This window comes from Eptesicus fuscus, chromosome 7 (genome assembly GCF_027574615.1).
Source record: "Eptesicus fuscus isolate TK198812 chromosome 7, DD_ASM_mEF_20220401, whole genome shotgun sequence".
In the NCBI taxonomy this organism is placed as follows: domain Eukaryota; kingdom Metazoa; phylum Chordata; class Mammalia; order Chiroptera; family Vespertilionidae; genus Eptesicus; species Eptesicus fuscus.
In genome coordinates this window covers 98,363,707-98,388,292 of record NC_072479.1, presented here as the reverse complement: position 1 = coordinate 98,388,292, position 24,586 = coordinate 98,363,707, and the positions used below count along the sequence as shown (strand labels likewise).

Genomic DNA, 24,586 nt, shown 5'->3' with positions numbered 1-24,586 from the left:
TTCAGACTCTAAGGAGGAGCCCGGAACTCGAGGTCTGTGTATCCATTAGGGTGGCTTTTGTTGTGAGGACCGGATCTGCAAACTGGCTTGGGCAGTTCAGGGAGTTCACTGGAAGTTCCCCGTAAGTGACTGTCCTGGATGTAAGGCTGACTCCCCGTGATGCTGTGTCCTCTCCCCTCGGCTCTCCTCCCCCCAGCCACTGTGGGCTCTAAATGCGTGCCTGCCCTGAGGGAATCCCTCTGACCTTGGGGCTTTGATGACACTGACTGTCAAGTCTCATTGGAACCAACCTGAAGACTAGAAGTGGTGGGACCCTTCCCCAGACCCAACCAGCTGGCTCATCGGGGTCCTTTTGGGAAAAGAAGAGAAGATGCCTGTGAACAAGCAGACGAGGAGTCCAAAGGCCTCCGATGTCACTTAGAGCCGGCAAAGGTGGAGTTGTGGGGACTAGGTCAGGACAAGGGGGGTGGCTGAGAAGGCCAGAGACCCAGGCTGGGGAAGGCGAAGGCCTGGCCTGAGTAGCCTCCTTCCCCCTCTTTGTCATCCACCTGCTTCTGGGTTTACGTGAAACCCACCCACCCCGGGACCCACCCACGCTGTTTCTGACGCTCTTCCTGGAGTCCCGCTTTAGTTATCACCTTTCCAGACACGGTTAGAAGTGCCCAGTCTAACTACACATCACCTTTAAGGTAGAAATTTCCCCTCCTGTCCCACCCATCTCTCTTCCTTTGCATTTTCCCTGGATCTTCCACAGGAGCTGTTTTGCTATATTCATTTTTCTAGTTTCTTTTGTCTTCTTTGCGTGCATGATAATTTTACAAGAAAAACAATGTTCCTGACACCTCTCCTCCCTGGATTTATTATTTTAAAGATTTTTGTTGTGTTTCTTATTCAAGTTTTGGGTTATTTTGGATGTTTCTCCCCCTCATCCCGAGAGATGGCGCCAACGATGGTGGTCTCTTCAACACCTATGCCTGGCATCCCCGCGATCCAAGGGCGTCAGAATGTGTTAGAGGTCTCGCTTCCTCCTGGTTTCTCCCTTTCTGATGTTTCAGAGTCTTACTGCAGCTGTTTGTTCTTTATTCCTCAATGAAACGGGCTCTTAGAAAAGGTTCCAGTCGCAGGTTAAATTGAACTAGATGATGCATGCATTTATATATGTATTACCTGCATAATAGTTGAGTACTTAACTGTGTTTCAAGCATTATATGCATATTGACTAACTTAGACATCACAGAACCTCCATGAAGTAGGTGCAGTTTTTAAAAATCACATTTTATATCTAAAGAAACTGAGGCCCAGAGGCATCGGTTGACATCCAGTGCCTGTCCTAGCACATAGTAGGCACTCAATACATAAGCCACAATAATATTTCCTTTTTTCCTTAGCCACAAATAAGACTTCTAGTATTTTTCCTAGAAGAGGGTGGTCGTTGGTAATAATGGCAGTACTTAGTACTAGCAGTACTAGTACTGTGGTGATAGTAGCAGTAAGCCTTTGGTTTAGCTTCCGTATGAGAGCCATAAACCTGTCATATTACTACATAGAAAAATAATATGCTGCTAATACAATATATTAATAACAATATTATTTTTTAAAGTTTTTATTGATTTTGGAGAGAAAAAGGGAGAGGGAAAGAGGTATAGAAACATCAATGATGAGAGATATTCATTGATGGGCTGCCTCCTGCACACCCCCCCACTGGGGATCGAGCCTGCAACCCGGGCATGTGCCCTGACCAGAAATTGAACCGCAACGTCCTGGTTCATAGGTCGACGTTCAACCACTGAGCCACACCGACCGGGCTATTATTATTTATTGATTACATTGTCAATATATTCATATTAGTAGCATATTTTGCTCATAAGAATATGCTAGAAACTGCTCCTTAGCAGGATTATTCCTACAGAAATGTATCCACACAGCGCCCCGTAGCCTAATGATAAGGCGCTGGGAGCAATCAATGGTCCTTCCAGGTGAATTTCCAGAGGAAAGGACGCTTTCCCCTTTAAGCAGCAAAATTTCCACAACCAAAACAAAACAAAACGCAGGATGATGATGTGGGAAATGGTCCAAACTTGTGTGTCTCTCCTTTCCCAGGCGGAAAGACGTACTTAAACGTATTTTCATAATGTGACTCCACCCACCAGCCTGTCACCCGCGGGCCTGCAGAGGCGGGAAGAGCGTTGCCCGGCTGCCAGTGGCCCCACCGCCTTGCTGGTCGTTCCTTGCTGGCTCTGTGCTCCTCTTCTTTCTCCACCTTGCTGTGAGCTGTCAGACCGTCCTCCTTGCCGCACTTCAGCTGCTCGGTCAAGTTTGAAGGTGGCTGCGGCTGTTCAGTACAGAGCATGTCAACTTTTTTTTTTTTATTTAATATATTTTTATTGATTTCAGAGAGGAAGGAAGAGGAAGAGAGAGGTAGAAACATCAATGATGAGGGAGAATCATTGATTGGCTGCCTTCTGCACGCCCTCTACCGTGGATCGAGCACACAACCTGGGCATGTGCCCTGACTGGGAATCAAACTGTGACCTCCTGGTTCATAGGTTGACGCTCAACTACTAGTTCTGAGTCATGCTGGTCAGGTGACCTTTTTTCTTTTAATCGTCACCCAAGATTTTTTCCATTCTTTTTTTTTTTTTTTTTTGAGAGAATGGAAGGGGGTGTGGGAGAGGAGAGAGAGAGAAACATTGATGTGAGAGACACATCGATTGGTTGCCTCCTGCATGGACCACAACTTGGCCAGGGATCGAGCCTGCAACTGGGGTACATGCCATGGCCAGAATCGAACCGGAGACCCTTCGGTCTGAGGGCCAACGCTCTAACCCATGAGGCAAACCGGCCAGGGTAGAGCGCGTCGACTTCTTAATTGGACCTCTATCCCATCACTCAGTAGCTTCTCTCATCTAGTACTTCTAAAAGAGTGGTTTCTTTCTTCCTTTTAAAGTCTTGTCTTTCTAGCTCATACAAGCTACAAGACAGAGCCCTTTCCTCAGGGTGTCCTGAGGGAAGTCGGTGGTGTTGGAAAGAAAGTCACCGCTGTCGTTTTTGGTAGAGTTTGTACCTGATATTCATCTTGAAGGGCGATGTGCCTGTGGAAGTTGGAAAGCAAAACAAGGAAAAAAGGAAGATGAAAAACGTCTGAAGTCATCCAAATAAATATTCTGCTTAGGTATTGCTGCAAAAATAGCTCAAAACAGCTTCTGGAAATACCTGTCAATTATATCTCACATCTCGCTGAACTCCGGAAGCTGGCGTGTCAGAAGAGTGGAGTGGCTCTCAGGATGTGAGTTTTTCGGCCTTTGTGACGGGCAGGCAGGGTGAATTTAAACCTCTGTCAGCTTGCAGCGTGGCATCACTTGGTCTTTCATCATCATTTTGAAGCTGGAAAGATAGCTGGGAATCTCCGGGTGGGGATCATTTTCAGCATTTCTGTTGAGTGGCAAAAACCTCAAGAGAAACAACTATCTTTGCTTATTTTATTTATTTAAAAATTTTTTTTATTCCCTTAACAAATATTAATTGGCATGGGGGGCAGTTTGGTATAGAGCAAGCCTGTCAGACGCTCAGCCGAAATAAACGAGGCATGCAGCCCGCTGGCTGTGAGTCTGACACGCTTGGTATAGAGTTTCAGGGTTGAACATATTTTGGACTTAGCGTAGGGAGACGTGGTTTAAATTCCTGCTGTGTCATTGCGGGGTTCCGTTTAAGTCCCCACATCTCTGTTTCCCTCCGCAAGTAGTTAAGGAGGCCGAGTTCCCGGTGCCACGCCAGGTGCATGGCACTTGGGGATCGAGCCTGCAACCCAGGCATGTGCCCTGATCAGAAATTGAACCGCAACCTCCTGGTTCATAGGTCGACATTCAACCACTGAGCCACACCGACCGGGCTATTATTATTTACTGACTATATTGTCAGTATATTCATCTTAGTAGCATATTTTGCTCATAAGAAATGTATCCACCCAGTGCCCTGTAGCCTAATGATAAGGTGCTGTGAGCAACGTGTATCAGTTAGGGTGGCTTTGGTGGTGGGGACCGGCTCTGCCCAGCCCCTGCTGGACACGGGGTCCCTGCCCTCGTGGAGTTTACAACTGGGCTGGGCTTCTCGGGCGCTGTCCTTCCCATCTTCCTGTCCCACATCTGTCTCCTCTTCCTAAGACCTAGTTACCTACGGAAATACGCTTATGGAGTGGAGAAATCGATACCGCTCTCAAGTGGCCAGGGACCCGAGGAACCAAACTAGGCTGACCTCCGGCTCCCGTGGGAATTGGAGTTCCCAGTTCCCTCTGGCAGGTGTTCCAGGGCGGTGAGCATGTGCCAGCACCCCAGTAAGGGGGGAAGGGGAGAAGTAACTTTCTCACCACGTCCTTCTGAACTCAGATGTGAAGGTTTTCAAACACTGATTTCCTTTTCCTTTTTAAAAAAATATATTTTTATTGATTTTTAGAGAGACAGGAAGGAGAGGGAGAGAGAGCTAGAAACATCGATGAGAGAGAAAGATTTATCAGCTGCCTTCTACACGCCCCTTATTGGGAATCGAACCCACAACTTGGGCATGCGCCCTGGCCTAGAATCGAACCAGTGACCTCTTGGTTCGTGGGTTGACACTCAACCACTGAGCCACTGGCCGGGCAACACTGATTTCCTCAGTCTGATGGAGCGGAGCTCTGCCTGTTGGGGAAGGCTTCATGGAGGAGGTGACGATTGAGTGTGGTCTGGAAGGACAACGAAGAGTTAATTGGAGGAAGGGCATTCCAAAAGGCCAGTCGTAAAATGGCTTTTGTTTGGTTTTGAAATGGACATTGTTTTATATCTGGTCTCCAATTCTGGAAATGAAAAGACATTTCAGAGGAATGTTCAGACTTTACCATGAAGACCTGCCCTTTCAGAATAGCATTAAACACACACACACACACACACACACACACACACACACACACACAACACGTGCCCCTCGGACTCTCCACTTGCCCTCCCTTCTTGTCATCTCTTGGATTAAGGTCACCAGCCTCCCTATTGCCCCTTATTCTGGAACTACCCTCTCTGGGTTTGGATTAACCTGTGAGTCAGGTTTCAGAAGTCTTCTCTAGTCCTTGTTTAAAATGGGGTAAAAAATAATCTCCTCCTTTAGTTGACAGCAAAGTGTGCCATTCACTGCACTTAGGCACAGGCAAGCCCCTGCCTGCAGGGGGCTCACCCTCCCCGGGGAAGAAAGATGCTAATACAACCACCCTGCACCTTAGCGGGAGGAAAGGAGGCTCTTGCTGAGGACGTGAGAAGTGAGGCCTGAAGGGAATGTTCGGGCACAAAGGGGAGAAGGATCTAGAAAGAGGAGAATGCTCAGAGCCCTCTGGAGGGGGTGGAGAGAGTTACGCTCCCAACCCCCCTCCCTGGTGCCCCTTCGTAAGGTCAGAATATTTCATACTGTCTCCTGGAAGAAACCCACCTCCCCCGGGGTGACCTCTTCCAGCTTTGGAGCGTCTGAAATGGAATTCCAGAGCCTGCGACTGTGACCAAATGTGACCAATTCCTCAACAGAGAATGCCCTTTGGCTATAGAGTAGCAATATTGAACCTGGCCTTGATAGCTCATGGTGGAGCAATTTGGAGAGAAATGTATTGGGGATGCTTCATTATTCCAGTTAACACACTTGAATGAGGACCGTGGTGTTCCTTTGCATTATATAATAAATGTAATGGTAAAAAACTAGTCTCCCTCCTAATGAGGGCCTTATTAGAAGACACCTTCCTCATTTCCCCCTGGCGTCTGAACAGTGCGCCCTGCTTATGCCCTGGAATTCCTCATTTCCTAATGACGCCGAGTTTTAATTTAAAAGTGTGTCTTTGGTACCTACTGGATTAAAAGCAATAAACAAAAGGAGGCTGTGAGAGTTGGTCTCCAGGCAATGTAAAGCCGCGTGGCGTCCAGCCCTGGGCACATCCCCGTGCCCTGCCATCCTGCCCTGGTTGTGGCGACTTCACACAGCGTGTCCGAGGTCCTGCTCCGTGGTGGCACGGACATCGTGCACAGATGAGATCAGCTAGCACCTCCCTCCTCTCCTGGCAGCTTGTTTTTCAAGGGGCTTTGACAAGAGTCAGGGCCAGATTATTAAATCACCAGGGCGACCCTTTCTGTTCGCCAGCCGCTAATGAACTTATGAAATTGGGACCTCATCTGGCAGATAAGCTCATTTGGTTTGACAAACAGCTTAAAACTAGTTGTAAATAAGAACAAATTGCGGTAATTTTTTCCCCCTCTAACCGGTCCTGTGGTTGGCATGTATGGGTTTTAGAGGGTTATGTGTGTTGTTGTTTTTTTATCCTTAAACATCTCAGGTTTGTGGCAATGAGGCCATGCATTTCTTCATGTTTCGTTACTTCCATTTGTGTCGTCGTCAGCTGGGGGTGACCGCGCACACAGCAGCCGTTCTGGAAATGAGTGGTGCCGTGCTTTAGAAAGGACGCTGCAAGGTGTGCCTGTGAGATACTGGTTGAGCAGTGACTCATCAGGTGACCGTATTAACATCTTTGTTCCCCACTTTCCTAATTCACAAGATGGACAGGAAACTTAAAGTAATGAATATCCTATATAATAAAAGGGTAATGTGCAAAGTGACCCTAACGGCAGAATGACTGGTCATTATGACGCGCACTGACCACCAGGGGGCAGACGCTCAATGCAGGAGCTGCCCCCTGGTGGTCAGTGTGCTCCCATAGGAGGAGCTCCGCTCAGCCACAAGCCAGGCTGACGGCTGCGAGTGCAGCGGTGGTGGCAGGAGCCTCTCCCGCCTCCTCAGCAGCGCTAAGGATGTCCGACTGATGGGGAGTGGGCCTAAGCTGTCAGTCGGACATCCCCTGAGGGCTCCTGGGCTGTCAGAGGGATGTCTGACTTCCAGCTTAGGCCCGATCCCCTGGGGAAAAGGCCAGGCTGAGGGACCCCCTTGAGTGCACAAATTTTTGTGCACCAGGCCTCTAGTATGTAGTATATATACTGTATATAGCATATATGTAATTTGTATAAACAGAAACTGTTTATACATTAAGTATATATATACCTATATATATAAAAGCCTAAGTGACAGTTACTACTGGACAACCGGATGGATGACCAGCCGGTAGCTATGATGCACACTGACCACCAGGGGGCAGACGCTCAACGCAGGAGCTGCCCCCTGGTGGTCAGTGCACTCCCACAGCCAACCTCCCATGGCTGGCCAACCTCCCCCCAGCCGGCCAACCTTCCCCTAGCCGGCCAACCTCCTGTGGTTTCTCCCCCCGGCCGGCAGGCCCCGATTGGCCCGATCAGGACTGGGCAAGATGGCCCCGATCGTCGGCCAGGTCGAGGAACCCCACCTGTGCATGTATTTGTGCACTGGGCCTCTAGTATATGTGTGTATATATATACTGGTTTGGCTCAGATGGTTGGAGCATTGTACCATGCATAGAAAGGTGGCGGGTTCAATTCCCAGTCAGGACACATACACAGGTTGTGGGTTCAATCCCTGGTCTGGGTGCATACAGAAGGCAACCGATCAATGTTTCTCTCACACATCAATGCTTCTCTCTCCCCCTTCCTCTCTCTCTTAAAATCAATTCTTTTGATTGCAGCTAATCTGCATTATTAAGCCCTGACTGTTCTGATGTCACCGGTTATTTTTTTAATTGAGGTATAATTCACATACCATTAATTTCACCCTTTTAAAGTATACAGTTCAGTGGTTTTAATAATCACTGGTTTTATCTATTTAGCATATTCATAAGACTGTGTTACAGTCACTACTGTTGAATTCTAGCACATTTATTTTCATTTCCCCCAAAGAAATTAGCAGTCACTTCCCATCCTCCTCTTCCTTGAGTTCCAGGTGAACACCTTCTCTTTCCCTGGATTTGGACCAGGAGGTTCTTGAAGGGTTTCTCTCCCTCCCATCTTGAATGTTCCAAACCATGGATCTTTCCGTGTTTAGATCTGTTAAACATTTTATAAAATATGTGTTGATTTGATGATGATGAAGAAGAAAATAAAACTGAAGCAGCAGAGCAAGAAGACAAGAACTCATAGAGTGTAGACTTCACTTTGGTCTTTGCTTTCTGGATGACTTTGGACACGTCATTCCCTTGTCTCAGCCTCAGTTTCCTTATTCGGATCCTTTGTGTTGGATTCGAGACCTGTTCCCTCCCCAAGCTTTCTTTTGAGTCTGTATGTATATATTTGCTTCCACTGGGCTTGTTCTGTAAGTTCCTTGCTTCTCTCTTATCCACAAAACCAGAATGGCTTTCTTTGATCAGTGTCCCTGTTCTACATGAAATAAATGTAACGTGTCTATTTATTTGTGTGTGCGTATAAAACAGTGGCATTTTTTCAGGCAGCTGTCTGGTGAGGACGAATGAGATAGTTCCTATAAATTACCCAGCACAGGCTTTGGCACTTAGCGAGTGTTGGATAAAAATTCTTTGGTAGGTGAATGTTGATGGATCATCCCAGGTAGACCCGTTGACATTTGCCATGTGAAACCCATTACCTTGGTCGTCCCCCGTGACCCCAGCTGGAGGCTTTCTCGGTGTTGGGAATAGGGCCTTTGTTCTCTGCTTTCTTTCCCGCGTCGCCTTCACCGGTGTGTGGAACCTGTCAGTGTGAAATTACAGATTTGGAAAAACAAATGCTTTGAGAGGAGCAATTCACCTTCCCCGGCTCTCGACAAGTGGCATGGGAAATGAAAAACGTCCGGACGAAGACAAATTTATTGGATACCAAAACCACCAGGCTATTGATTCTCAAAGCCAGACAGCCAGGTTATGAATTGGGTGATAAAAATGGAAAGCATTTAGCCTGACTTCTGAGACGGGGACGGCTTGGTGTGTGATCACAGCTATTGGGCTCCTGACAGCCCCGCGACTAATGAACTCACACTTATTAACCGGGCTGTTTACTGGATGCGCGGCGGCTGTCTGCTGTGTTGTGCGGGCGGACAGCGCTGAGCTATCTGATGTTTCTTCCACCAGCCTGGATGCTGGAAATTTAATCTCCAGCGTTCCAGGTGGCAGGCCCGTGCGCGGACAGTTCCGACCTGGAGATTGTTGGAAGCCGCGAGCAGTCCGCCTCCCTGCAGGGGCGGGGCTTGTATCTCCCGGTGGGTTTGGCACTGAAGAGCAGACACCCTGTTCTGGGTGTTAGAGATCCGTCAGGGAGCCCACACTTACTTTGATTGGATGCTGAGGCCCAGAGAAGGTGAGTGTTCGCTCAGGTCGCACAGTGAGCTGCTGGCTGAGCGGGACCAGAACTAGACTTTTCATGGCCCGCTTTCATGCTCCTTCTCTCACACCGGTGGGATGTGGAGACCTGTGCCAGCGCCCAGGCCATCCTGTCCATCCTCCGGGGACCCACTCAGTCCTGCTGACCTTTGACAGGTGTCCTCTGGGGACTGGGCACCCCTGACCCCAGCGAACTGAAATGCCCCCTCCTCACTCTGCCTCGTGCTGCTTTCCTTTCTCGACTTTTGCAGGATGAGTCGTGTCCTCCCCCACATTCATAAGCTGAAGTTCTTTTATTTTTTTTTAAATTCCTCACCTGAGGATGTTTTTCCATTGATTTTTAGGGAGAGTGGAAAGAGAGAGGGAAAGACAGAGAGAAACATCGATGTGAAAGAAACACATTGATCGGTTGCCTCCTGCATGAGTCCCGACTAGGGCCCAGGCCGGGGAGGAGCCTGCAACCGAGGTACATGCCTTTGACGGGAATTGAACCCGGAACCCTTCAGTCTGCAGGCCGACGCTCTATCCACTGAGCCAAACTGGCTAGGGCAGTGGTCGGCAAACTCATTAGTCAACAGAGCCAAATATCAACAGTACCATGATTGAAATTGCTTTTGAGAGCCAAATTTTTTAAACTGAAACTTCTTCTAACGCCACTTCTTCAAAATAGACTCGCCCAGGCCGTGGTATTTTGTGGAAGAGCTACACTCAAGGGGCCAAAGAGCCGCATGTGGCTTGCGAACCGCAGTTTGCCGACTATAAGCTGAAGTTCTAGCCCCCAGCACCTTAGAACATGTTCATATTTGGAAATTCAGTCGTAGCACATGTAATTAGCTAACATGAGATCATCCTGGATTAGGTTGGGCCCATGACCGATTGCCCTTATAGAAGGGAGATCTGGACTCCGATGGGAACATAAGGAGAGTGCCCTGTGGGGACTGGAGTTGTACCGCCACCGCCGAGGGGCCGTCCGGAGCTCAGAGACGGGCCTGGAGCGGGCCCTCCCCTGGCGCCTGCGGAGGGAGCGAGCCTTGCTCACACCCTGATCTCAGAGTTCTAGCCTCCAGACTGTGGGACCACCCGTGTCCTGCTGAAGCTGCCCTGTGTGTGGCCTTGGTTGCGGCAGCCCCAGGAAGCCAGTGCAATGTCCACTGGGCTTGGACATGCAGTCAGTACGAGACGGGTAAAGTAAAGGGCCGGTTATACCTTCTTACTCCCCACCAGGTCTCCAGTGTTTTCATTATCAAACTGTCATTGCATGCTTGATTAATTAATTAATAATCATTGTATAGCTGCTCTGTGCCAGATAACATGCCGGGCACCTTTCCACTGTGTTTAATTTTATTTTAAGTCCTCACCCGAGGATATGTTCATTGATTTGAGAGAGGAAAGGATAGAGGGAGGGAGGAACATCCATGTGAGAAAGAAACATCAATTGGTTGCCTCCCATAGGCACCCCAACGGGGGATTGAACCCACAACCTTTTTGGTATATGGGACGACGCTCCGACCAACTGAGCCACCCGGCCAGGGCCTCCGTGTTCAGTTCTGATTCCCCTCCGTACTGCGTGTGTAATGTGTGGTGTGGTGTTTAACCCGGGGTGAGCTGTGGCTGTCTCCTCTGTGGAAGAATCTTGCACCGTATCAGGAGTCTCGAGAAGATGAACTGAGATGTGTTGTCAGCTGCCCAGCAGAGAGCCAGGCACGCGGTAGACTGTCGCTACAATCACTGTTGTTGCTTGGGCTCCCTCAGGTGCCAGGTTCTACAAATTTAAAACCACCATTAAAGGTCTGCAGATCCGAGACCAGGGCCGGGTTCCCTTACGTGCGTAGAGCAGGAGGGTGTAGGTAACCTTCAGAAAAGCCGTCCTTCTCCATCGAGCACTTGTACACAAGGGTTCATAGTAGCGCTCCTCACGGTAGCCAGAAGGTGGAACTCACCCGAATGCCCATCAGCTGGTGAATGAATAAATAAGAGCGTTATGTTCATTCAGTGGCATGTTACCCAGCCAGGAAAAGGAATGGCATTGGGCTACATGCTAGAACATGGTGGAACCTTAACAACATCATGTGAAGGGAGAGAAGCTGGGCACAAAAGGCCATCTAATGTATGATTCCACTTAGAGGAAATATTTAGAATTGATGAATCCATAGAGACAGGAAGCAAATTGGTGCTTGCCAGGGGCTACGGGTAGGGAGTGGATTTTTCTTTTGGAGAGGTGAACATTTTTTGGAATTTGACAAGGTGGTGGTTGCACAACATTACGAATGCACTAAGTTCCACTGAATTGTACATGTTTAAATGGATAGTACTATGTTCTGCGAATTTCACCCGAGTAAAAAGAAAAGGCCATTCTTGTTTAATCATGAGGATATTTGTGTGGTCTAAATGAGGGGAACATTGAACAGGGTTAAAGTCTATGACGGTTGAGGACCATCACACACTGTAATCCAAATCAGGAGGCCCTTCAGCGTGTATTCTATGATTTTAGAGACTTTTTCTATGACCCGAGGCAAATCATGTATCTGTCTGTCTACAAGGGGAATTTCCTTCATGACACCCCGTCTGTGGCTTTGGGATGACACTGGGACTTTTCCTTCCACTGTAGCTTGTGACCAGGCCTGGGCCACACCCCATCCCCAAACCAGCCCCTGGCAAAGGAGGATGGCGGCGTTGCTCTCACACAGAACAGCTGCAACCCATTCCCTGTGGCTGGAGGCCAGTCCTCAGCACCCTGCGGCCTCACAGTCTTGGTCTGTTCGGGCTGCAGAAGGGAACACTAAAGGCTGGGTGGCTTATCAACAACACATTTATTCCTCACAGCTCGGAGCCTGCAGATCTGAGACCAGGGCTGGGTTCTGGTGAGGACCCTGTTCTGGCTTGTGAAGTGCCAGCTTCTCCTTTGTCCTCACACGGCAGAAAGAGTCCCTTTCATAAGGGCACTAATCCCATTCCTGGGGGCTCCACCCTCATGCCCTAACTCAGTGATGGGCAACCTTTTGAGCTTGGTGTGTCAGACTTCGCCAAAAAACTGAGCATAACTCGGGTAGTGTGTCACTTTGAGGAAAAAAACATTATTTCGCAAATGTTTCATCCTCAGGAGCAGCAAATGTTTCATTCTCGGCACGCGGCCGCCTCAGCGGCCGCTTGTCATCAGAAATGGCTACGCGTGTCAGTGCTGACACGCATGTCATAGGTTTGCCATCACTGCCCTAACTACATCTCAAAGACCACACACCTCCTAACACCATCAAATTGGGGATTAGGATTTCAACATAGGAATTTGGGGGACACTCAAACATTCAGTCCATTGCACCCACCTATGGACCAAAAACAGCATTGTGGCAACAAGAAATACCCCCAAAAACAAAGACCAATATTGCGCCTGGAATGGCTCCCAGCTCTGTCTGCCACCAGAATCATTCGGGGTGGCCTCTGGACTGCGCTTTTCCTCCAGCTTCACCCCCTTGCAGAGTTGTTAGTTTTCTTAAACACACATGCTGTAATTCCTGCTCAGAAATCTTCAGTAGTTGCCCAGGGGCAGTGGAATAAAGTTCAAGTTCTCCTTCACTTGGCATTCAAGGTCATCCAGGTCTTATTCCCCTCTATCCATCAATCTCCTAATCTGACTCTAGAAGGAGTAGCCGGTGGCTGCTCCCTGGGGCCAGGCCTGCCCTTGCATTTTTCCTAGTGGTTCCCTCCCCAGGGAGGACCTCGCTTGCCTTCCCAGCCTCTGGACATTGTGCCACCCTCATTGGCTGTTGGATCAGCTCCGATGTTTTCTCCTGAGAACCATATCTTCCCAGTCCCGCCTTGTGTGCATGGTCATGGCGCCCCGGTCTGTCTGTCCGTGCCTGCACTCTCACAAGGCTCTGCAAGGGCAGGTGGCACCTATCTCTGTGTCCCCCGCCCCAAGCTCCATGCCTGGAATAGGGCCTGAGCCTGGGGAGCATGTGCCGTGTGGAAAGGGGTGAATGGCAAGGAGAGAAAAGGGAAAGACGTCGCTGTCTTCTCTTTACCGTGTGCTACCAAGGCCGTGGAATGTGGAGGAAGAATAGACTCAGCGAGTTAGACACGTGGAGGGGACGGGAGTGCGGGGAGGACTGGAGTGCGTGTTGCGGCAGCCGCCCTTGTTAAATGCTTACTGAGTGTTTGCTTAAGCAGAATGGAAATGTGCGGCATGCCTGCTTAAGTCATCCTTTTCCAGAATGAAAATCCAAAGAACGGGGACCAACACACTCCCCACGGCGGCTTCCCGGGCAGCCGCGTGGATGTGATTAGGAGCTGATTTAGCATTCAAAAGAGAACCGTGACAATCAGCCTTCCGGAGCCGTAGGCCGACCCCGGGAACAGTGCACATCCTCAGGAAAGATCCATTTGCATTAAAGATCTGTGTGGCGAGGCATAGTCAAAGAGGTTAATGCTGTAAGTGGGAATTTTTGATTGCTCCTCGATCTCTTCCCCCTTTTTGCTTCTGCACCTGTGTCACCCCCCAAAGAGAGCTCCGCGCTGCAAGTGACATTCACACTGCCCGCCTGTTGACATCTCTATTAAACTGACGCGCCTGCCCCTCAAAAGCAGGACCTGGGGCCCGGCTGGCATGGCTCAGGGGTTGAGCATTGACCTGTGAATCCAGGAGGTCACAGTTCGATTCCCGGTCAGGGCACATGCCTGGGTTGTGGGCTCAGTTCCTTGTGTGGGGCATGCAGGAGGCAGCCGATCAAGGATTCTCTCATCATTGATGTTTCTATCTCTCCTCCTCCTTTCCTCTCTGAAATCAATAAATATATATATGTATTTAAAAAGCAGGACCTGGGATGTATGGTGGAATATAAGGGTGGGAATTAAGGGAAGTACCTGGGATGTAGGTCCGTGCCTTCCACTTCTCCGGGCCAAGGGCGGTGGCTTTGGAGGAAATGCCTCCCAGTGAAGCTGCCGTTCTTTTGGGCATGTGTCCCCATGGAAACATGCTCTCGCCTTTAATAGGGGCCGGTGGGGCCTTAACCTGGTTTCTCAACCTGAGCCCTATTAGCATTTTGAGCTAGATAATCATTTGTGGTGGGGGGCTGTCTTGGGCCGTCCTTGGAAGATGTTTATCAGCATCCCTGACCTTTACCTACTGATGCTCATAGCACCCCATTCTCCCCAGTCTTGATCGTCAAAATTTGCTAGACATTTCAACATGTCCCCGGGGTGGTAGGCAAAATTCCCCCACTTGAGGACCACTGCCTTAGAGGCTCACCGTGTAGATAAGTAGGGGCTAGTCCAGTAGGAAGTGGAGGCAGCAGGTGGAAAGTCAGGGAGGTGTGGACGTGGTGTCCTTTATTGAGGGGGTGGTCCAGCATTGGAACGGGGAGGGGTGAGGTCCTTGGGGAGGCAGGTGTTAGAGGTCTGTGATGCCACACCGAGGAGGTCAGAAGTCTTGGGTTGACCCCAGGGTCCTGCTTCCCAGCTGTGTGACCCGAGTCACGTGGCCTTTGGAGCCTCGGTGCCCCTGTCTGTGAAGTGGAGGCGCACAGACTGGTTGCAGAGCCTGAGTGAATGAAGATCTCCTGGAAGTGCCAGTGTGGTACCTGGTACCCCTGTTGCCCGATTAATGTGGTCTGCTTTCCTGAGTGTTCCCGATCTACTTACACCCAGGTCTCTGGGCCCCACCAGCTTAGGTGCTGTTCATCCAGCCACCCAGGTTCTCCGCTCCAATTCCATGCTCATGCTCAAGGCCAAACTGACTTCTGTAAGTGGGATGCTGTGAGGCTCAGAAGATACTGGAACGTGTATTGTTCATCACTGTGGCCCTTGAGCACTTGAGATGGGCAGGGCTCTCTCCCTGTATCCCCCCTCCACCCTCTCCCAGCACCCTGCTCCAATCTTTCCAAGTATACTTTCCTAAGCTCCAAGGGCCCTTCTTTTGCCTCTAACTTGTTTCCTGAGCCCATTTCCTTTACTGCTTACTTGGTATTAGGGGTGGGGCCTTTGGCAGGTGATTATGTTATGAGGATGGGGCCCTCATGAGTGGTATTAGTGCCCTTATATAAAAGAGGCCTGAAAGAGTTCCCTCACCTTTTCTGCCTGAGGACACAGCAAAAAGTTTGAACCAGGAAGCGGAGTCCTTGCCCGCCGTGGAATATGCTGGTATCTTGATCTTGGGTTCCCCAGTCTCCAGAATTGTGAGACATAAATATTTGTTGTTTAAACCACCCCGTCTATGGTATTTTTGTTATAGAAGCCCAAATGGAGTAAGATGCCCTTCTATCCGCTTTGTGGACATCACAGCAAGGGGACAGTCGTGTCTGTGCTATCCATAGAATTTGATTGGTCAAGCAGCTAAAATTCAGCTGATTTGTTTTAATGTTGTTATGGCTAGTACAGCATCTTATGTTGCTGTGCAATCATATATTGGATTTCATTTGATCTCCCCCAACTCCGACAGCAACCCTTTGTGCTTGATATTGCCACGAGCTTTCACGAAGAAAGATGACTTGCGTAGATGCTCCCACCGACATGCAGAGCCCAGATCCTGAGGCCCTGTCCTCTGTAAATGCTGAGAGGCCCACGTGAAATGCAGGCGTGCCTTGGAGTTTGTTTGAAGCATAACAGAAACGAGGTGGGCAAAACCTCAGGCTGTAGGTAGCATGTCCTCATTGCAGAGGTGTGTGAAATGGGTGGTTGAAGACTAGACTGGAGACCCTGGTGAGGCCTCTGCCCCTTGATCTGGGACCGCCCAGTGGTGCCAGGGATGGAAGGACCAGTTTCCCCGCAGCCAGAGGATCTGATGTCGCAGTGGGATCAAGACAAACTAAGGTGGCAGGAATGGACCCTTAGCGTCCTTAAAATAGTAGTTCATGTGGTGATTTTTCAAAAAAATTTAAAATATATATTTATTGATTTCAGAGGTAGGGGGGAGAGAGAGACAGAGAGAGAGACAGAGAGAAGAGAGAGAGAGAGAGAATCATTGATCCGTTGCCTCCCGCACGCCCCCTCCTGGGGATCGAGCCCGCAACCTGGGCATGTGCCCTGTCTGGGAATCGAACTATGAACCTCCTGGTTCATAGGTCGATGCTCATCCACTGAGTGACTGCTGCCAGGCATGAATTTTTAAACAGTGCCTCCAAGGCCTGGTGCCATGCAACCAAAGAGTCACCTGCGGGAGGCAGGTGCTGTGGGGCCTGATGTGCAGAGAAAAGAGGTCAGAGGGATGTGACTGGGCTCGGCCTCAGGACGGACGCGCCAGGCCCAGAGAGAGAGGCCGAATGCCTCTTGTGTGTTCCTCCTTGTGGAGCAGAGAAAGGGGAGGAAGGTAGCACAGTGAACTGGCACGTGACCTCACACGTAACAGAGCGTGTCTCGGGGCACACCATTGCCCCAGGGACCTACTTGAGGTGAGGTGAGGGATTTGTTTCTACATGGCACGTGTCATATAGTCAGACGGCTGGCAGGCTTTTGTTTAAAGGGGACTTATTGAAACAATACAGTGAAGAAGTTGGATAATGGCAGCCGGGAAGGCTCACAGATGGGGCTGGGCAGGGGTTGGTGATGATATTTGAAATTGTAAGGTTGTGTTGTTTGTGAGGACACCAGGTGCTAGAAGGTGAACCTGGTCCCTGGTCCATGGGAAGGGGCAAAGGCTTTGAATCGGCCATTTTTTTGTCATGGAATTTAGGTGGAGAGACAGAGGAGTGTGTGGAGGGAGCTCCAGTCTTCAGGGAATGAGAGGCGTTGCCAAATGACAGTGGCAAGGACAGAGAGGAAGGGAGCCACAGGAGCACGAGGGTCTTCCTAGCGGAGGGGCAGCCAGACTCCCTAGAGACAGCTGGAAGCCGGGCACAGAGCCGCATCCTGGGCCTGGGGTGCATGCCTTGAGGAGTGGGAGGAAGGGAAAGCGGGATCCTGGCAGCAGCTAGCCTTCCACACAAGCGCAGGAGGTAGGAGGAAGTGCGAGGAAGTTGAGGATAAAGGGGGATTTGCTGATCACACAGGGGGAGTTCCACAGTTGTGCTTGGGAGGAAGGAGTGGGCTGAGCTGGTGTGACAGGGTAGTGTGTACAGTGATGAATGTCCAAGGAGGCTGCTGGTTGAGACTCAGGTAGTCATAGAGCCACTCAGTACCCACTTAATGATCGTCTCTTATGGACCAGGTCCTGTGCCAGCCACACAGAGCTGCGATGGCCACAGCAGGCAGGGCGCCTGCCCTTGAGTCTGATTGGGCAGTGATTGGGCAGATACAGGCTGGGCATGTGTATGTGTGTGTGTGTGTGTGTATGTTTTCAGGAAACTAGCATTTGAGTCCCAGCATTTCCAACAACTAACTCAATGTTGCTCGCCTCTCTTGGTCTCAGTGTTCCTTTTTACCAGAGGGATAGAATGATGTCTCCGTGGGTGGTGTGGCGGTTCAATCATTATTCAAACCTGGGAGGAGTGGGCGGTCATCAGAGCCACCTCTAGTCCAGAAGGTGCTTTTGTGTAATTAGAAAAAGGCACCTTTCCTTCTAGAAACTCTGCTTCCATCTGTTAAGAGAACTGTTATAATAAGCATGCCATCCCGAAGTCCCGGAGGTGAACGGCTCTCCAGAGGCACTGGCCAGTCCCTGCGGGGGGGGGGGGGGGGGGGGGAGGTGGCACTCTGTGTATTAACCCGCTGTTTACCGGGTGCTTTAGTACAGTCATGTGCCGCTTAGTGATGGGGATAGTGAGAAATGCGTTCTTAGGCGATCAACACAACGACCATGGAATAGCCCGTTACACACCTAGGCTATGGGGAATGCCACAGGCGTGTGCTCCGTGGTTGACGGGAATGTCCTTATGCAGCGCATGCCTGGACAGCCCTCTCACACGGTAATGTGCACTCGAATCACCTGGGATTTTGTTCCGATGCAGAGTGTGATGGAGTGGGGCCTGGGCAGGGCCTAGGAGTTTGCTTTTCTGCTGCCGATGCCACTGGGTCCGGGACCACACACTGGGCAGCGATGGTTGAGCGTAAACCTTTGTCCTAGATGCTGGGCTCATGGAGAATTTAAAAACCTGATCCTCTGCCTTTTGGGGGTTTTAGTCTCATGAAGAGAGATTAATGCTCAGGACATGGTGAGACCCCAGCTAAGCGTCAGGAATGTGTGACTGTGGGAGTGCAGACAGGAGGGGAAGGAAGCTGCGGGTCTGGACTTGAAGCGGCGAGGCTTGAAATTCCTCCCCAGCCCCAGCGGAGGAGAAAGGGCGTTGTATGAGTGTGTGTGAGCAGATGGCTTGGGTAAGGGCATGAGCTGGCCATCTTCTAGCAATGGCGCATGTAACGGTAACAGCAAAGCCAGCATGAGGGTCCGTCTGCTGTAGGACCTGTTTTAGGAGCTCAGTCTCATCGCTCTTAGGAACCGGGAGAGCACCTTGCAAGAACGGGTCACTGGAGGGAGACGGGGGTGACCATAGGTGACTGACAGGATTCAGCCGATCTAGTTAAAATCCATGGCCCAGATCTGTTCAGTGCCCATAGGATCTGTTTGGGATCCTAAGTGATTCTGAAGGGTTTCTTAGACTTTTTTTTTTTTTTTGGAAGGTTACATAGATTTTTAGTTTCTTTTCATGTGCAATGTTCCTAGACAACCCACACATCTTGAACACTCTTGAAAAATCCTTCCGCACATCCGTGATGCTAATTAAAAGACAGCCTCGGGTGTGGGTCCGGGAGGTGTGGAGCTGTGTTTGGAGTGTAGGCTTCTGACTGGAGTCTTTCAAGTGGTAACCAGCCACGCCTGCAGGATATGCATTCCCAATTAGGGTCCCGCTGATTCTAACTCACCGCACCTAGCAAGGCAAGTAAAACACATTTTTTTGGGCATTTTGAATCACAAAACAGTGTAACAGGAAGGCGTGATGATTTCAAGCTTTTACATAGTTTTAAATTATACAAGCCATGCACACTCCTTGTATAAAATTTAGGAAAGAATATAATCACAGGGTTGAAATGACTCTCATTCTACCCATAGAGAGAACTAGAACTCTCAGTGCTCATACCTTTCCATATCTGTGGTTATGGAGATTCTTATATATGTATGTAATTTCTCACACTGGGCTGAAGGATACTTGCAGTCATAGTTTGTGTTCAGCTTTGAATCCTCCTTTTGTGGCTTAAGAGAGGGCGTGATCATTTTTCTGGCTCATGCAGTGTTCTCTATAAATGTGACATTTGTTGGTTCAGACATGGGAGGAGACAGGTGGAGTAGATGTTTAGGAGGAGAAATCGACCAGCTTGGTCCAGAAGTTGTATGTTGGATTTGAGGGGGTGCTTGGTTAGCGGTGACTTTGAAGCCCCTGGGTTAACGGCCAGGTGGGCGGTCTCCCTCCCACCAGGTAAGGCCGGTTAGAGACTGGTGTTCCTAGGTCATTTGCACACGTGTGGGATGCAATTTCCAACCTTCCAGTTTCTTCCGTCCTTTCTTCTTCTTGTGTTGATGCCTGTATTGACTTCCTGGAGAAACTTCTGATAAATATGGAGGTTTCTCTTTAAAATGTGTCTTTAGAGCACAGAGGTGTCATTTAAAAGTCAAATCCATGAAGGAGTATTTTTTCACCTGCTGAGTTTAATTTCAGGTGCCAGCGTTATCATAAAATGCAAGCCAACCTTGACTCTGTTTTAAAACTTTACATAAATTGTGCGAGTTGAAACGAACGTGTGCAGACGGAGAGAGGAAAAGGAGGAAAATAAGTGTTTTAAGGAGTCTTTGAAAATGTTATTTAAATATCAGTGCCACTTGAGCTCAGTTTTTGGTATATCCCTACTTTCCCCTGAAGTGTAAATCCATCTATCGCTTTCTGATTGTATTTCTGTCTATTCTACTTTATTGTCCCTTGGAACAGGAGCAAACACTGGTGATACATTTGACTCTGGGGAATGACATACTCATAAGATGCAATATAAAGGACTGAGGTTAGATCAAAAGGAAGATGCCCCTTGAAGGGGTCCATTTCTTAGGGGGAACAGAGCCGCTCCCCCCTCCCCCTCCGTATAACCTTTGGCCCATTAATTAATCTTTTTGGCCTTCGTTTTCCTGTCCATAAAATAGGGATAAAAAATAAGTTCTTCTGAGAATTAAACAAATAAAAAAACCTAGAAAAATGCTTTATACGCCAAAAGTGCTACTACTGCTCATCGTCTTTATTCTTATATGTGAACTGTTTACAAACAAACAAAACAAACCCATGTGATTTTAATGGGTGGGAACTCCTGAAGGAGAATTGCGTAGGTAGGTTTTTCAGGTTAAATCACTTGGCTTGTCAGTCAGTACCTACTTGCTGAGATCTGTTTTCTGCCAAACCCTGTGTGTGTTGGGGCATGGGAGGAGGAGAGAGAAAAGCATAAGTAAGACGGCTGTTGGGTTCTTAGGAAGACGGGGTTACCCTGCCAAGTGCTTGCTGGGGCTTTGCTCGTCGCTCAAGGGATTTCTTATTTCAGCCTCATACCCACCCGCCCAGACTGAGGGTGTCCCTCCGCTGCACAGGTGAATGAAGCAAAGCTGACCTGGGGCCAGGTCCTGGTGTGGCCGGATTCCCTCTGCCTTCCGCCCCCAACACTCCCTCCCCTGGGATCGCCAGCATTTCCCGCTGCTCATTCTTAGTGAAGATGCTCATTCTCAGTGACCAGTGAGGTTTGTTTGTGGGGTTTGTGGCTCCTTCTCCCCGGGGGCACTTTTCTGAAGTCAGCATTCTTGGTTTAAAGGGATTTTGCTTCTATTGGCGTTCCTTTCTTGTGCTCACCCTCCAGCCCTGTGGCCTTTCATCTGTTTCAAACGTTTAGAAAAGGGTCAGAGGGGTTGCGGAAGACAGCCCGGCCTCTGACGTGGAGATGGGCTCCGTGAGGTGTTTATTGCCGGCAGCTTGCTGAACACAAACTCCTGAAGCTCGGGAGGGCCGCCTCTGGTTAGAATCGGATTCCATTTATTCGCTCAGCAGACAGTTACCAGGCACCCGAAAGTGACGGGCAGGACGCTAAGTCTTAGGGATGCCGGTGAATCCCACGGGGTTTGAGCATTTTTCTGGAAACACCACGGCTGGTGGGGAAGGGAGACGGTTCACCCAGACATCGTCACATGGGGTGTGAGGGTCCTGGCAGAGGGAAGGACCGTGGGGGAGTGTCTAAGGGACACCATTCCTTAGGAACCGAAGCCTTACATGGGAGCTGCCTGCAGCCGTGGGCTCTGCTCTGTCAGGGAGTTTCCCTGTGGACCTCGCTCTCCACCTGCAGCCCAGGTGACTGCGTTAGGAGGTGATGGAGATGGGAGTTCATGGCCTGTTGGGTTTTTAATTCCTTTGTAAGGCACATGAGTTTCTGGTTATAGACTCAGGCGAGCGGTCGTGTCCTCTACTCCATCTGTGTAGGCCTTCTCCCTCCTCTGTTCTTCGCATTTCACCAGTCTCCTGCGTGGTCCGAGGATTGTCCCTCTGCAGACGGCTGTGGGTTATCTCCATGTTCCTCCCCGTGCTCTGCACATCTTCATCGTCGTCCATGCTTTTCTGGGCTCTTCTTCCGTGTTAAAGATGAGTGCGTGTAGGCTTTCCACGGTGATGGAGATCTCGTGCCTTGCCAGTCTCCTTTCCTGTGTGTGTGTGTGTGTGTGTGTGAGTGAGTGTGTGTGTGGTCAGCCCTGCGTGCCTTCCACTGGGCTCTCTGCCGGGAACACGGGAACTGTTCCACCCCCCTGGCCGCACACGGGAGCGGTCGGCAACGTCCTCATCCTTCCCTGGAGGTGCCTGCCCATCGCAGCCGTCACATTCTCCGAGTGTCTGTGGATGTTTTATGCTGGCCTCTCCTGTTAGATTGTGCTCTTTGACGCCAACCCTCATTCTGCTTTTTTCAAAACACAGCACCTGGCTAGTGCTTGGCATATACAAGGTGCTCACTAAATGCTCGTGTAATGAGTGTGTTAGTTCAGGCTTCAGAAGTAACCCATAGTAGAAGTGCATATGTGTGTGTAAGTGTGCACATTAGAGAGAGAGAGGGAGAGAGCCAGCGCCCTTATGCTTTATTTGTTTATTTCCTAACGAACTGTCTCCGCTTTGATAGATGGCAGGGGTGCAGCAGCATCCCTCGGGAATAAGGGTTAGCAGGAAACCGTAGCCGAGTCAGCCTCCTCCCGGGAGCTCCAGCATGTTCTCTCTGCAATCTGCATCCATTTACAGCCCTTCCCCTCTGCTCTTCCTTCACAGGGAGTATTATGAGGGAGGCCGAGGACTCCACGCTCCGGGCAGAGAAACGGCTCTGGGATTAGGGATTGCCACTTCCGAGAGGATGCTGGGAATCTGCAGGGGGAGACGGAAATTCCTGGCTGCCTCGTTGACTCTTCTCTGCATCCCAGCCATCACCTGGCTTTACCTGTTTGCCGGGAGCTTCGAAGGTAAGAAGGAAGCTTTTGCGGAGTGAGCGGGAGGTGGGGAGAAGAACACCGGCTGTCCCAGCGTCCCAGGGAGAGCCTCCGAGCCGTCTGATCCCAGCTGGTCATTTTGGAGAAGCGAATGCCCATGCCCCGTCACAGGGGAAGGCTTGCCTGGGTTCTCACAGGTCAATGGAGGGAGTCAGGAATGTGAGGAGAGAGAGACACAACCGCAGGATCAGGTGCGCCTGGGCGCAGTGGCGTGGAGGAGGTGGCACAGACGTCAAAGACCGGCTTTGCAAGTGGATCGCTGTGTTGGTGACAGGCAAGGCTGGGCCCTGGAGGGAGGACTTAGCTATTCACGGAGCCAGATGTTTTATTCTTTCTTCCATCTCCTCATTCACGCAGTCACATATTCAACATTCGTTGTTACTGTCGCTGCTGCTGTGGTTTACATCTCTGCTAAACCAGGTGCTGGACATGCGGGGATGACACACCGGGGCCTTCACGGCTCAGTGGGGGAGACAGACAGGTGGACACACACACGATGGCCGCACAGGCTGTGCGTGGTGTGAGGAGGCGGGTGTCGGAGCAGTCGGCCGGGCTCGCGGGAGGGCTGATCAGCCATCCGATGGCCCAGGACAGGAGCGCAACAACGCTAATCCCTGCCACTGTTCAGAAATCATCAGCAAAGACCAGACTTGCCGTTTGTTCTCCCAGCCAGCAGTTTCAAACGCTGTGCGTTGTGTATCGGAGGTGGTTTTCTAAGCGGGGGGGGGGGGGGGGGAGGCGTGGCCGTGTTGGCGAGCACAGCTTTCTTCTATTTACCCCCACACTTGAGTTAAAAGGGAAAAATTAACTCAAAGGAAAATCTGACTCAAGGAAGTCAGTACTGTGTTTTTAAACATGTTCTTTATGCATAGTTTTATTGACAGCTCAAGGCTACCTTTTAATTAGGAGTTGCACTTCACTTTCCGAGATTTGCCCCGAGGGAGCCAGACGGAATATAAAGGAGGCGGAACTGAGTGTGGGCTTGGCAGGGAAGGGCCCCGAGCCACACCCCTGCCCCTCGCCTGCCCCAGCGCCCCCTGCAGATGGTGGAGCTTTCATCTAAGGGGCTGGAGAGCAGGAATGACGCCAGGGCGGTGCGCGTGGGTAATTTTCCCTAAAGGGATCGCGTGGGTAATTTTCCGTAAAGGGATCGGAGGGAGGAAGGTGAGCTGGTGATAAGCCTAGGAGAGATATAAGGAAATGTTTTTCTAGGGGTGATGGAGGAGCCCTGATAAAACCAGGCTATGAGGGGCTGGCGCCTGACTCGGTTTAATACGTTAAAACATTGACTTTCATAGTATAACTAGACTGCTAATACTAATATTATAACAATAATGAGGATAACAATATAAGCTATTAGTATTTTGAGGAGTGTTTTTTTTAAATATATTTTTATTGATGTCAGGGAGGAAGGGAGAGGGAGAGAGAGATAGAAACATCAATGATGAGAGAGAATCATTGATTGGCTGCTTCCTGCATGTCCCCTACTGGGGATCGAGCCCGCAACCCTGGCATCTGCCCTTGACTGGAATCGAACCCGGGACCCTTCAGTCCGCAGGCTGACACTCTATCCACTGAGCCAAACCAGCTAGGGCAAGCTATTAGTTTTTTGAGCATTTCTACCTGCCAGGCATTGTTGTTAGGACTTGACGCGTTAGGATTTTTTTCACAAGAATCCTATGTAATAGGTAGGGATGGGAAGGCGGGGAAGGTAAACTTGAGGGATCTGCCCAAGGCCCCAAAGCCAGTCAAGACAGGGCCTGGATTATTGAACTCGAGAGCTGGAGTTTTTAACTATAAAACCATGTTATAGTCGGGGCCTCAGTGAGGTAGCAGACTTTGGCAAGGGGTTTGACAGGGTGTCACATGACGCTTCTGGGTGCTGCGAGGGAAATTGCAGAATTTTTATTTGCACTCATTGATAGAAACTC

The 24,586-nt window shown here is 50.0% G+C and overlaps 1 protein-coding gene across 3 annotated transcripts in view; it reads left to right on the top strand.

The window, feature by feature from the left end:
* The window catches only part of LARGE1 (LARGE xylosyl- and glucuronyltransferase 1), a 437,563-nt gene that overhangs the window by 99,058 nt on the left and 313,919 nt on the right, over positions 1-24,586 (top strand). For 2 of the 3 annotated variants that reach the window (XM_008144698.3, XM_054719464.1), the window contains exon 2: positions 22,441-22,628. In XM_008144698.3, the coding sequence (XP_008142920.2) occupies positions 22,523-22,628 (106 nt within the window). In that variant the 5' untranslated portion in view covers positions 22,441-22,522. Of the gene's footprint in view, positions 1-22,440; positions 22,629-24,586 lie in introns of those variants that run through there. The other variant, XM_054719463.1, reaches the window with a different exon arrangement.